The sequence below is a fragment of the Neolamprologus brichardi genome, chromosome 2, assembly GCF_056152115.1.
Source record: "Neolamprologus brichardi isolate AB-2024 chromosome 2, ASM5615211v1, whole genome shotgun sequence".
In the NCBI taxonomy this organism is placed as follows: Eukaryota; Metazoa; Chordata; class Actinopteri; order Cichliformes; family Cichlidae; genus Neolamprologus; species Neolamprologus brichardi.
The window spans coordinates 32,597,035-32,610,000 of NC_142105.1; the positions used below are offsets into that span (position 1 = coordinate 32,597,035).

Here is a 12,966-nt window from a genome sequence, read left to right on the forward strand (position 1 = left end):
AAATGAAAATAAGCAGCTGGGAGGGAAGTTTCCCTGCATTTTTTGATAAGTAACAAAAAGAATTAATTCGCATGTGAGCTTCAATGGAAGTGGCCATTCCTCGGGCCAGGTAGGCAAAAATCCTTTGAACTGTGATAACCTGGTAAATGCTCGGTATCTCCGTTCATCCTGCAGAGCAGTCGATCTTGTTTCCTCTCCCCATCTAAACGGGGATAAACAAGTGCTGGAGGCGGGGTTTCCTATATAAAATGCATGAGAAAAAATAGTGCAGGGCTTAGGCTGAAACGATATATTCTTTAATTCTGGTCTACAGGGAAGGAGTTCACTGTCAGACACTCGCAGATTTGGCTCATATCTAATGCAGGCAGTGCTAAACCTCTTCATAGATAGTAGGAATGCAAATTAACCTCAATGCAGGGTTTTAAAAAAAGCCAACAATCAAATACCATTTGATTTGGAGTCGTTGGGATTTTGACATTTTCCTGTGAAAATGCAAAAATTTCACCGCAGTCGGTCCTGTTTGTAATTTCTTAGGTTTTTAACTTCAAACAGAAAATATTCTATTAGTACAAATTATTAAAATTGCACTGTTTACATCATGAGACTGTCTAATGGAAAAGTAAAACAACACAAGTAGATGTGTGTACTAGGCAACAAAATGTGGATAAGACTAGACTGTTATCCCGTTTGTTTGTTTTTAAAATCTTTGCTCTCCCAATCCTCCGTCGGCAGTATTCCCACCATCCGGTGTCATTCAAGGTCTCCTCCACAATGAGTTTTAATTGTGAGACATCTGTACTTTAAAATTTGACTTTCATGGTTAATATTGGACTTTTGTCCCAACAGGCACGAGGAGCTCTCTGGGAGCTCGCTGTAATATCTGTATCAGCCTCTCCAGTCAGGGTGAACCATCCCATTCAGAGCGACTCTCTGGGCTTCCATGGCAATTTACTCTCACGACTACACAAAAGAGTCCTCAGAGACCTCGCCAGATAGACAACTGACAACTAACAGCATCTTATGAAAAAATAACACTTTATACTATTTTCTAACACAGTGAGTGCGGTAGCTCCACAACAACAACAACAACAGCAGTGGCAGCTGCAGCATGCCGAATGCTGAATGCTGAATGCATCCATTTTAATAAACACATGCCTATTTGATGTGATAAGCAGGAAGTAGTGAGAAATGAATTATATAAACACTGATTTTATGAACTTTTCAGAAGCGCCTCGGGGGCTTTGCAGTACACTTGTCAGTTTATTTGAAGTATGTTTGCAATTATTGTATTTGTTAACTCATGCCAGTATTTTTCACTTGACATGTTGCTCTGGGCCATTGACATTACTGATTCAAAAATAACAATATGGCTTCAGTCTGAACTCCATTTGTGAGCATATTCATAAAACATTTACATATAGCAAGTTTCGCCCTCTCTTTCAACAAAATCCATTTCACTGTCAATTATTATTGATATCTTTGACATTATCATCAGAGTGAGCCAACATGAGTCAAGATCTATATTTACTTTGTAGGCGAGATACTTTTATATTAGTGTAAACAAAGCATTATTACACATCCGATACACAGGAGAGTCTCGGGTTATAAAATCAGAACAATAAAAGGATATATGTCTGTTTTGGCTTGTCAAGATGTGATGCTAACAAATTCTGCTAATGAGGAACGGGAGTAATGGTGAGTAGAGAAGGAGACCTGCCTGTTTCAATTGCATTAGTTGGATTCAAAACCCATACTGCTATCAGCTTTCCGACAAACACCCCCCGGGCATTAAGTGTCTTTCAAGGAAATCACATTGTTTCATATGATAGGACAACGGAGATTATTCGTACAATGAAATTTTAATTGGAAAAAAGAAGGAAAAGAAAGAAACATACAGAGGGCTTCAAAGCAAACTACCACAACACGAGTGTTCCATTTTTGTCTCCCTGTTTAACTTCTGAGTACCTCACATAGCTTGAATACTCTTGGGCATTTATGCGCCTTGTTATTGTGATGACAGAACATCAATTACGAATGCCTATCTCGCCTGCTTAGTTACAGATGAGAGTTATTTCAGCTCGACACACTGAGATGAGGCGTTAGAGATTAAAATCGCCTCGGCAAATAAGAAAATGTTTGAACAGCAGCACTATTTAAAGCATTTTGAAGACTGCAACAGTGGTGAAAACAATGGAGGATAGCACATCAGTGAGCACATCAGACGCGACTGCTGAGGTCTGTGAATCTTTAATTAAACAATGTTTGTTTTACATGATACAAATAACAGAGAAAAGAGTGACGAAAATACTTGGAGCGAGTCGTGAACTTTCGGTGCCGGTTAGACTCGTGTTTCTGTATTGGCGTGCTGGAATAATTCGCTTTTTTTTCTTTTTTTTTTGCTTAAATATTTTTAAACTGTGAATATTTTCCTCACATAATCAAATTTTCTGAAGTTGGTTTTGTGCGTACGTCCATGTTTGGATCTATGAAGTTGGTTCGTGCCACTGCATCAGCGCTTAAGTACATATTTTATGAAGCTCTTGTGATATATTTGGTATGGTGGCACAAGTCGCTTGCATAATAGCGACACAATAGCTCTTGATTTGATCTCTTCAGCAGTGTTGCTGTTATTAAAATCAAGCAGAGCAGAGCACTTCTGATGTAGCAACTTTTTAGGTAGCATTTTCCTTGTTGACTGTGTATTTCTTCATTTTTTGGATGTGTTTCTCTTGATGTTTTTGTTTTACTGTTGTGTGCTTTGTCCTTTAGGCCCAAAGGAGTACAGGGCACAGAATGGACTTTTATCTGCAGGAAAAAGGCTATGAAAGAAAGTCAGACATAAACACTCACTAAGCACGAAAACCGTGCAATCTAACGCAAGCCTATACACAGTGTTGGGAAGGTTACTTTTAAAATGTATTCCACTACAGAATACAGAATACATGTCCCAAAATGTATTCTGTAACGTATTCCGTTACGTTACTCAATGAGAGTAACGTATTCTGAATACTTTGGATTACTTAATATATTATCATGCTGTTTACAACTACATGAATGTACTATTGCTGTGATTTATTACTGTTACTGAAGGTCCGCGGCTCCGAACCGTAGTAAAGGGACCTCTGGCTAATACGGTGGGTTCTGTTTCGGGCTCGTAGCCGAAAACTAGCTTTACTTTGTTGTCTGGGTCAACTTTGCTAGCGAGAGACAGAGAGAGGCGTTGAAAGGCTGCTCCAACGGAACTTATTGTTTTTGGAGGAAAACACGAACACGGTGTACAGTCGAGTCTTAATAGCTTACTTACAACTGGGCTCGTCAGGCTCTCTTCTTGGCTGCAGTGGTTATTATTATATTTACATGCTTCCAGCTCCGTTTCTGCTCGATGACAGCTCGTACTTTTCCTTTTTCTCCCTCCCTCGCTCACAGACACATAACGGGTATGGCAGTCCATTCTCCCTGCAGCACGGACTACACTGCCCATGATGCTACATTCTTTAGAGCTATACCTGTAGCATTCTGCCTATTAGCTTAGCATAACAACAACAGGCACTCTCTCACCCAGGAAACACGCAGAGAGAGACCGTCACCCTGTAACCATGACAACCGTAACGCTGCCGCCTGGAACAACAGAACGTAGCTGTCAAACAAAACCCAAACAGTCCTGACCCGCCACAATATGAAACAGGGAAGTACCGCCGTGTAATCCATTTATTTCAACAAAGTAACTGTATTCTAAATACCACCTTTTTAAACGGTAACTGTAACGGAATACAGTTACTCATATTTTATATTTTAAATACGTAACGGCGGTACATGTATTCCGTTACTCCCCAACACTGCCTATACAAAAGCTCTGCCATACATTTGGCTTTTTGAAGCTCGTACATCTATTGTTGACATTGGAAAGACAATCAGTTTACTAGGTGTGATATACTGCATTACATTTTCAGTATTGCAGTATTTAAGATAACACCTGTAGTTGTTGGTGGTAATAGCCAATGCGTTTTAATACTGCAGTTCACAGAAATCTGCCGGCAACAAGACAAACTGCTGTTTAAAGACATCAGGCAATAGTTGGTCTTTTCCATCACTGTGCGAGCAGCTTAATCATGCAAATGGCACGGGTTTGCCAACAACTAAGTGAAAGTTGGTTACCTTGCTGAGAAGTTGGAGGTATGCAGCCCGTTTCCTGCAGCTTTCCTGCAGGGAAAATGCTGAAAATAGCCATTGTCTTGTTTTGAAGACGATTTGTCAAGAATAAATTGATAAGTGCTAAGCTAAATCGTGATACCAGATGGCTCGTGTTTCTCCGCTTTAATGCGATGCTGCAGCAGGAGGAAATGTTTGGTTTGCATTAGCAGAAACTCAATACAACATTTTCCCAGAGACTGTTACTACGCCCAGTTCAGTACTTTCATGTGCAGGCCACGTTCTCAATCAGCTGTGTTACCTCACTCAGAAACAGGCTTATCAGGTGTCCCAGTTTATGCAGGGCTACACATAACATGCATCACTTTCACATATTGAGACACCGTTTCACATTTTGATTAGTTCTAGTTTCCAAAAATTAACTAAAGTGCTTCTGACAAGAAGCCTGTTTGGCTTTAAGAGCATTGTGTTGCTCTACAAAGATGATCACCAGCCAGAACTGAAAGGCGAAACAACAGTTAACATTCTTTTAATCGTTATTGCCAAAGAAAAAGGGAAAACACAAGTTTAGCTTCAATTCATGCTTATTATATTAATAAGTGTGTTGGGAAAACTGCACAAAAAGATCAAATTTGTAAATTGGAAAAATTACCTCTAAGCATTAATGGCTCACAAGCTCCCATTTGGTTACACTATTTGGAGGTACGTGGTGATTTAATAACAATTTTTCCACTTTAATAAGAATATTAAGAACACTTTTCAATGTCACGCAGTCCAGCATACCAACAATAGCAGACAGGACGGCAATAATAACCATAAAGTACAACAGATGTCAACAAAAACTGCGAAAACATAATAATGCAATAATGGAACATGGCAGAGCTGTTGCTTTAAATTACACTAGATGATTTTCCTAATAAAGTGTATGTCTTGTTACATATTTAATGTGATAGCACCACACAGATGGTTACATACAGTACATAATTAATTGCTGTTGCATTGTATTCGCTGTAGCTTTTCATATGTGTACACATACAAGTAAAAATGAATGCATGACATAACAGGTAAAGTAAGGACAGATTGTGTGTGTGTGTTTTTTTTAGTGTGGCTCAGTTTCCAAACTAAATGTGTTCATTGAACAGGATCAAATAACAAGGAGAGAAAACTAGACATCTGTAAACAACCAATGCTTTTTAAGAAAGAATCAAAATGCTTCAAACACCATTTAGACTGTTTACACTGACTCACACTGACTAGAAGTGCTGCCTAATAGTTGCCTGCAATAGACTGCTTTGGTGTCACGAGTGGTCTTGAATATTTATCAAAAGGAAAAATTTGCACCTACAACGTAAACAGATTCAAAACCAGACAGCACGCTCGGCGCCTCAGATCCTCCCGAGCATGCGGGCGATCCACCAGTTGCACGGCATGACAATTTGACAGATGACCCGGCCTCCTTGGTAGTAGTATGGCCAGGGGTTGAAGCCACCCAGGGGCTCGTAGTAGCGGCGGCAGAAGCGGTAACCACGGCGACAGTACTGGCAGCAGTAGCCGCCCTCATCCAGACGGTTATCCAGCTCGATTCCAACATCTCTCTGCAGAGGACACAAGAGCGGGCAGGGTTGCAATCACACACATGACAAATGCCAGTCCTCCTGAGGCAAGGGCAGGCGAGGAGGAAGAGGAAGGGGTGACATGAATTGATGAGGCAGCTTTGATTGTGGGTCATCGCAATATATGTAAACGCAAAAACAAAAGTGAAAAGATTTGAATTGATGTCTGCAAAAATGCAAAACTGTGACATCAATTGATGGCAGTGCCAAAGAGATCACGGTTCGAGCTGAGATTGAACGAGCTTGATTTAAGCTCGGGAGCATAAAACATGATATAATACCCTTGACCTTTCTGCAGCACAAAAAGCGCGACTGGAGGCTGCACGCTGCCCCTACTTTGAATCCAGCATCCGCAACCTCTCTACTGTCACTATCTCCGGTCGAAGTTACCAGCATAATTACACTATTTCTTTCATCTCTGACCTCTTAACTCCCTCGACCCCAGCACACACTCTGCACTAAAATGACTGCCCCTCCTCCAATAGAGCATTCAAATTAGAGCTCCTCACATCTTGGCGCCCTCCCCCTGACCTTGACTTTAAGTGCATGGCACATTCCTAAAGCAATTAGCAGAGTAATGATCGCCTAACAAGGATTCTTTCATTTGCTCTTGCTGGCTGCCTCTGAATTTATAGAGGGGCCAAATGAAACCCAAACGAAAGGTAAATTGGGTAGAATTAATGGCCCTTGGATTTTTCCATTGTGCTGGTTGGTTCATGCCCTCGTGGACTCGTGGGGGCTGAGTGCCATGCCTTTGATCAAGAGCAACTCCAAATGGGGTTCGGAGAAGTGCCACTTAACTCACAGTGTGAGCTGAAGTAGCAACCGCCCTCAGTATGCATTTGACCACATTTCAATCTCTTTTAGTAAATGAATCCTTGGAGACAATCTGGTGATATCTTGTTAAACTGCTCGGTTCCAGGAGTCAACGGCCTCCGCTGACTTCACATTCAGGAAAAAACGCGAGCACTTACAATGACTCAGCTACGTGCGATAGTGCGGAACAAAACACATCCGCAGCTGGGAAAAGAAAATGTGTGTGAATTGTTTAAGAGGACAGGATGCGCTGGACCACATGGCTGAGTCCCTCTGGTCCCCTACTGCATTAAGTTAGGGAGTTTGGGGATTTCTTGCATCTCCTCCACTCGTCAGTAAGCATTCAATCACGGTGGTTTTACACACATTGTTTTCTTGTACGTAGCAGTAAATCCACCACATGATTCAATTGTAAATCAGAAAACGATCTGTAAACATTCAAATTCTGTGTCAACTTGAGTTATTAGACTAGACTCTTCTGTAAATGTTTATATATTTTTCTATCTTAAAATGGATCTGTCAGGTTCATCTACGATTCCCCGTTTCTTTCATTATATACAAAGCATATAGTTAGGGCTGGACCAGGTGACCCTGAATCCTCCCTTAGTTATGCTGCAATAGACGTAGGCTGCCGGGGGATTCCCATGATGCATTGAGTTTTTCCTTTCCAGTCACCTTTCTCGCTCACTATGTATTAACAGACCTCTCTGTATTGAATCATATCTGTTATTAACCTCTGTCTCTCTTCCACAGCATGTCTTTATCCTGTCTTCCTTCTCTCACCCCAACCAATCACAGCAGATGGCCCCGCCCCTCCCTGAGCCTGGTTCTGCTGGAGGTTTCTTCCTATTAAAAGGGAGTTTTTCCTTCCCACTGTCGCCAAAGTGCTGCTCATAGGGGGTCATATGATTGTTGGGTTTTTCTCTGTATCTATGAAGCGCCTTGAGGCGACTTTTGTTGTGATTTGACGCTATATAAATAAAATTGAATTGAATTGAATTGACTGGCTTGTGAAAACTATGCACCTGATGTAAACTGAGTCAAATTACTTGCTCTTTAGACATATTCAAAACACAGAGTACAATGCATTATATCCAGGTAGGTTTGATTTATTACTATGACAGTCACAGGTAGGCTTTTAATGATTTATTGCTGTAGGCAGGTTTCAGGTCATCGGCTCCCAGGCAACAATCGGTTATATGAACAACACGAAACCTGTCAATGGACCAACGATAATCTTATCAGCTCCTCACAGCCCAAACTGGGGTGTTACGAAATCTGGAGCTCGGGCGTGGAAAATGAGAGAAAATATTTTATTCAAATGACGCCGGTGTTTATCAAAACAAACCGCCAATAGGCAGCATTGTACCTTAAAGACAATTAATCAGAGCTATCCTTTTAAAACGGAGGGTACATATTAATCACTCTGGCTTTGAGTCGCCGTCTCTAGTGGGAAGCCGCGGTGATAAGAATGGTTCACCTTGGGAAATCTGAGGCAGTCACTCACAAACAAGCAGCATTAATGAAGAGTAAAAGCCATTACCCTCTTGCTGGATCTGATTTCATCACACACATTCTCACATACACATGCAAACCTGCACGCAAACACAGACACCTCTGTGCATATTATGAGGAGCTGGATGTGAATGAGTCTGCAGAGTAGAAAACTGCGTCAGTCATTCAATAAGATGTAACGAATCAAAGCATGACTCCTCTAATCTCCACACTTGTTGGTATTATTTCACACACGCTGATCCCCGCTCTTCATGAGCTTGAAGCACATGCCTGGATGTGTTATTAAATCTCAAAGCAGAGCTCATCACATTCATTCGGGGATCAAAACAGCAGAGATAACATTTCTGTTTCACACTCTGCTTTGTATTCGAAAAGGGTCTTTTTATGTAGACACACAGGACAGTGGAACATATGAAATTCTTTGCTGCGTGTCCTGATCTCTGATTTTCATCTCACTGTTCTCTACAGTGACGTGGAATGACAATGAAATTGGATGTAATTGAATAAGCAGATAGTCATGTATTTCAGTAAACTCTGCTGCTTTACCGAAGTGATAAGGAGCTTTAGCTTCAGTGTAAAGATTCCTCTGGAGGCACAAACAACTTCTGCATTCACGGAATTTGAATTCCTTCAGCTTTTTGCACCTGTGTGCATGAACAGCCACTTAGCCTGACCCTGGATGTAGCAGCCAGAGGTTTGTAAGGATAAGTCCAAGACACAAGACAAATCCCAGGACACAAGCAGCAACACGTACAAACATATTTACATGAGTATGAGTGCGCTCAATTCTTATAGAAAGCCCATCCTTGTTATGTGGGTCAAGGACGGCGGTGCAATCCGCCTGTCAGACGGTCGTTATTCAGTTTGAAATTTCCAGGGCCACCGCTGATACACACTGCACTCTGACATGGCAGCCGTGTTAAAGTTCAGCATAATATACATCTGCCAGTCTCTGCTTTATGAATGTGCACTGTGGACAGGCTTGGTGCTCAAATTCAGACTTATGAAATGCAGATGAAGTGAATGCAGAGAAACTGTGAGTAGCAGACTCTGCGGGTGAGCTTCCTTGTTTGTTTTTTTTACTGTGCCCATTTGCATGACTTTTAGATGAAGAAAAAAATAGACATGTGGCATACCACTGGCAGGAGTGAGAGTTCAGACTCCCAATTACAGACTGCTGCCTGCCCTGTGCCCGGCCACAAAGGCCGTTGTTATCACTGGACCCACAAACAGCGCCTGGACTTGCTGCTGGAATGGATTGCAATGGTGTGCATTACTCGGCTGATAGAGGCAGAACGTTCAAAAGTGGAGCTGAGTTTTTCATCCCCTGGTATGTTTTAATTGCATAGCACTGCATCTCCTGCCACAGACAATGAGGAAGAAGACAGAGGAGCTGGGGGGGAAATTGAAGAGTTGAGCAGGAGGCTGTTTCTGGGATGGGCCTGATAAACGTCAACATTATAGGATGTCTCATTTCTCTGCATGTCTCACACCGTTTCTCCGAGCCCTGCGGAGGAGACTGAGCCTGACTCATTATCCTTGAATTTAGCTTTAGTGGCTGTTCACCTGTAAGTGCTCCCTGCAAGTATATGCATATATCATATATCCTTGCACCTGTTCTTAGGGTGTCTCTTAGTGTGCAACTGCAGCTTTTTGTGCTGGTATAAGAGTGCATAAGTCTTGTGTAATATACTATGCAATGTGATTTTCCCCTAGAGTCAGGGATAATTAATCATACGGTATTGAGTGGTTTACATGCTGTACACCAAAATATGCCACTTGGCCTTTCCATTCATTTTATACGCTTTGATAATTAAAGCATTATTAATAAATGTAACTTATCTGTGCAGCGATGAGTGACCTTGAAAGTGCTGCTTTGTACTGTGCTTTCCAGTGCCTCGGAAAAAAAGGAAGTAGAAAAAAAAGTCTCTAACTAGGGCTGTAAGGCACAAGTTGCTGCCTTTGAAAGGCTGGATATTCCTCTCAATTAATGGAGAGACATTAAGGGAGTCTTCATTGAACTGGCCTTACTTAAACAGATATATAGAGCAATTGCTATGCCCTCTGGTGCACAAAGTCAGTTTTAACATCAATTAGTGAGCGATTTATATGCAGAAAGAGTTGAGGCAAGAGCTGCGGCTGATTGAAGTGACTTTACTGTATCTCGTGGTGTGGTCCCTGGGTGACGTGGCAGAGAGGGCCCCACTTACATAGTCGTTTACGGGAAGGTGGTCCAGGACGTCGCGGGCAAAACGCTGACCTGTGACCTCGGCGTCGGGTGTATCCACGTTTACAACCTCAGCATCTGAGTAACAGAACGAGCAGGAGAGAATAAAAGCGAGAGAGATGTTACTGTATATACTTCCAACTGTTTTCTGTTGTTTGAATTAAAATAAGAAAGCTCTTAGATTCAATTTTGGCTTGAACACTGTGTTTTCCCAGTGGCTTGATGTTACTTACTAGCATTCAAAAGAAATTAATTCCAGGCTTTTTTCACGCTTCTGTCAAACAATGGTGTTATTGCTTTTGTGATACTAACACACAGATGCCAGTTCATAAAGCCTTGGCATCTTTATGAGAAAGAAAAAAAACCCTCTCCAGATGACCAAAACAAGAGGCTGAATGTAACCGGCTACATTTACTGAGGTATATATGTAGGTGTTTTACTTGCGACTGAAGCATGCTTTGTTTCCACTACATTTCCCAGAGAAATATTATTCTTTTTACTACATTTATCTGATTGTTACCTTGTAGACACCTCATATACTGCAAATGCTTCATCTTAACATGAAAGCCCGACTCTTGGAATGCTTATTTTTCAAAGCACATGGAAAACTGCCGCTCTAGTAAGATAATTACAAACTATTCAATACGTACGTGTTCGTGTTCGTGTTCTCAGATAAAACTATTCATCTTTCCTTTTTTAAACCAGCAGTGATTGAGATAACATTGACATTACCTTGTATGTTGGTATAGAAAACTTTCTATACTAACATAACTATAACACATCAAGTCTGCAGTTTAATATTACATTTCACATTGAGTTGTGTTCTTAAACACTCCTTTAACATTATTTTTGGCCTCTGCCAGCTAATGAAAGTAAATGCTTGGCTCTATAGCTCCTAAATGTTTTACTATGAGGAGCTGCTGGTTGTTATCTGTACCTGTCTGTTATGTTGTTCAAGGCTGATAGACTGAGTTTTAAGATAATACAGGAGCATGTAAGAGAAACTTTGCGGGTCAGACAATAAGCTGAAATTTGCTATAAAGCTCTGCAGGGAAGCTGAAAAGGTATGCTTGTCATGAAAATTGCTCTTTCACATTATTTTGAAGTTACTGTTTTATAGGGGATTTATAGAGATTTTTATAAATATATATCATATATATATATATGTTACGTGTGAGCTTAACAGTGCATTAATTTACATTTAAATAATCTGCAATGTAGACTAATCTCTAGGGCCTAAAATAAACCTGTCGGAAGCTTGAAAAACATGCAGTTCCTGCAATGGCCTCTTGGGGCTGTCTTTGAAAGTGAGTCCATCTTTACGCTGAAGCAGAAATAAACATGTTTACAGCCAGGCACAAAAACATTTTAGGCCTTTGAAGTTAATTTTCTCCATATGTTGAACTGTAGAGGGTGAAGTTGTATATAAATGACATTATTAGAGTCACTGGCCAGCTGATGCTAACATAGATTGCTACAGTTGCTAGTTGTCTGCTAGCCGTCACCTTTGCTAATTAAGTCACTGAACAGAACCTTTCCCTGGCAACCACTGGTCACTAGGGAAAAAATGTATATTCCCTGAGTTGTTGGCAAAAACCTTGTGATTGCATTGGTAAATAGACTGGTACTTACATAGCACTTTTCTACTTTATTTGAACAATCAAAGTGCTTTCTACTACGAGCCACATTCACCCAACTTTTTCCTCTGCCTAAGTGCTTTTTATCTAACATTCACACAAACACTCCAGTGAATGGATCAGGGACAGTTCAGTTCAGTATCTTCCTTTGACATGCAGACAAGGGATTAAACCACTGATCTTAGTAGATAACTCACTCTACCTGCTGAGCCACAGCTGCACTGGCAGATTGCTGCAGTTACCCATAGTTTGCATGGAAGAAACTGACTTGCCTGCAAACACTTGCCAACTACTCTCCAAGCAGTTGGGAAACTGAAGTGTGAAAGAAACCAGAACTGGATACCGTCAGCATTCAGTAAAACTTTGACTTTTTAAAATGTGCTTGCTGCAGCACAGAGGTACAGCTTTTACTCTGAAGACAAACACTCTTGCAAGATTATCAGCTAACAAGTGTTTGCAGACAAATCAGCGTCTTCCAGCAAAACTACATCACCGCAGCAACCTGCTAGACCAAGGCAATGATAAGGATGTTTTTGATCTAGCCACTGCAGGCAACCTCCAGAAACCACTCACCAACCAATTTGAGAAGGCACGTTTTTCCCCTCACCATCTATGATTGTGTCATGTCCAATAGGATGGACAAATCTCAAGAAAGGTGTGTATGTGGTGTTGATTTCTTTTGGAGCATTGTTAAAACTGTGGTCTGTTGTGCTAGTAATTAAAACAACAGACTGTCAGATAAGCCTGTGCAAAGCCTGTCTTGTTTTTAGTGAATGAAATGCTAGTATTATTTTTTATGTTAGCACTAATTAACAGGCTTCTGTAGCCATGCAGTGCACTTATATAGTGTATGAATACAGATTCTTGACCTAGCAGTCCACCATTTCATCCCAAAAGGCCCAAATATTCCAAAATGCCAAACTCGAGGCCTCAAAATGTTAATCAGTTAGTGCCATCACAGTGGCCAAATCCAACCTTTATATGTAAAGTATGATACCATATCGTATAA

At 41.0% G+C, this 12,966-nt stretch overlaps 1 protein-coding gene across 2 annotated transcripts in view; it reads right to left on the reverse strand.

The window, feature by feature from the left end:
* Window positions 1-5,398: 5,398 nt before the first annotated feature.
* Window positions 5,399-12,966, reverse strand: part of tnmd (tenomodulin) — a 71,440-nt gene continuing 63,872 nt past the window's right edge. For both annotated transcript variants that reach the window (XM_035913124.2, XM_087829916.1), the window contains exons 6-7: window positions 10,304-10,398; window positions 5,399-5,744 (exon numbers count right to left, since the gene is read on the reverse strand). In XM_035913124.2, coding sequence (XP_035769017.1) covers window positions 5,535-5,744; window positions 10,304-10,398 — 305 coding nt within the window. In that variant the 3' untranslated portion in view covers window positions 5,399-5,534. The remainder of the gene's footprint in view (window positions 5,745-10,303; window positions 10,399-12,966) is intronic.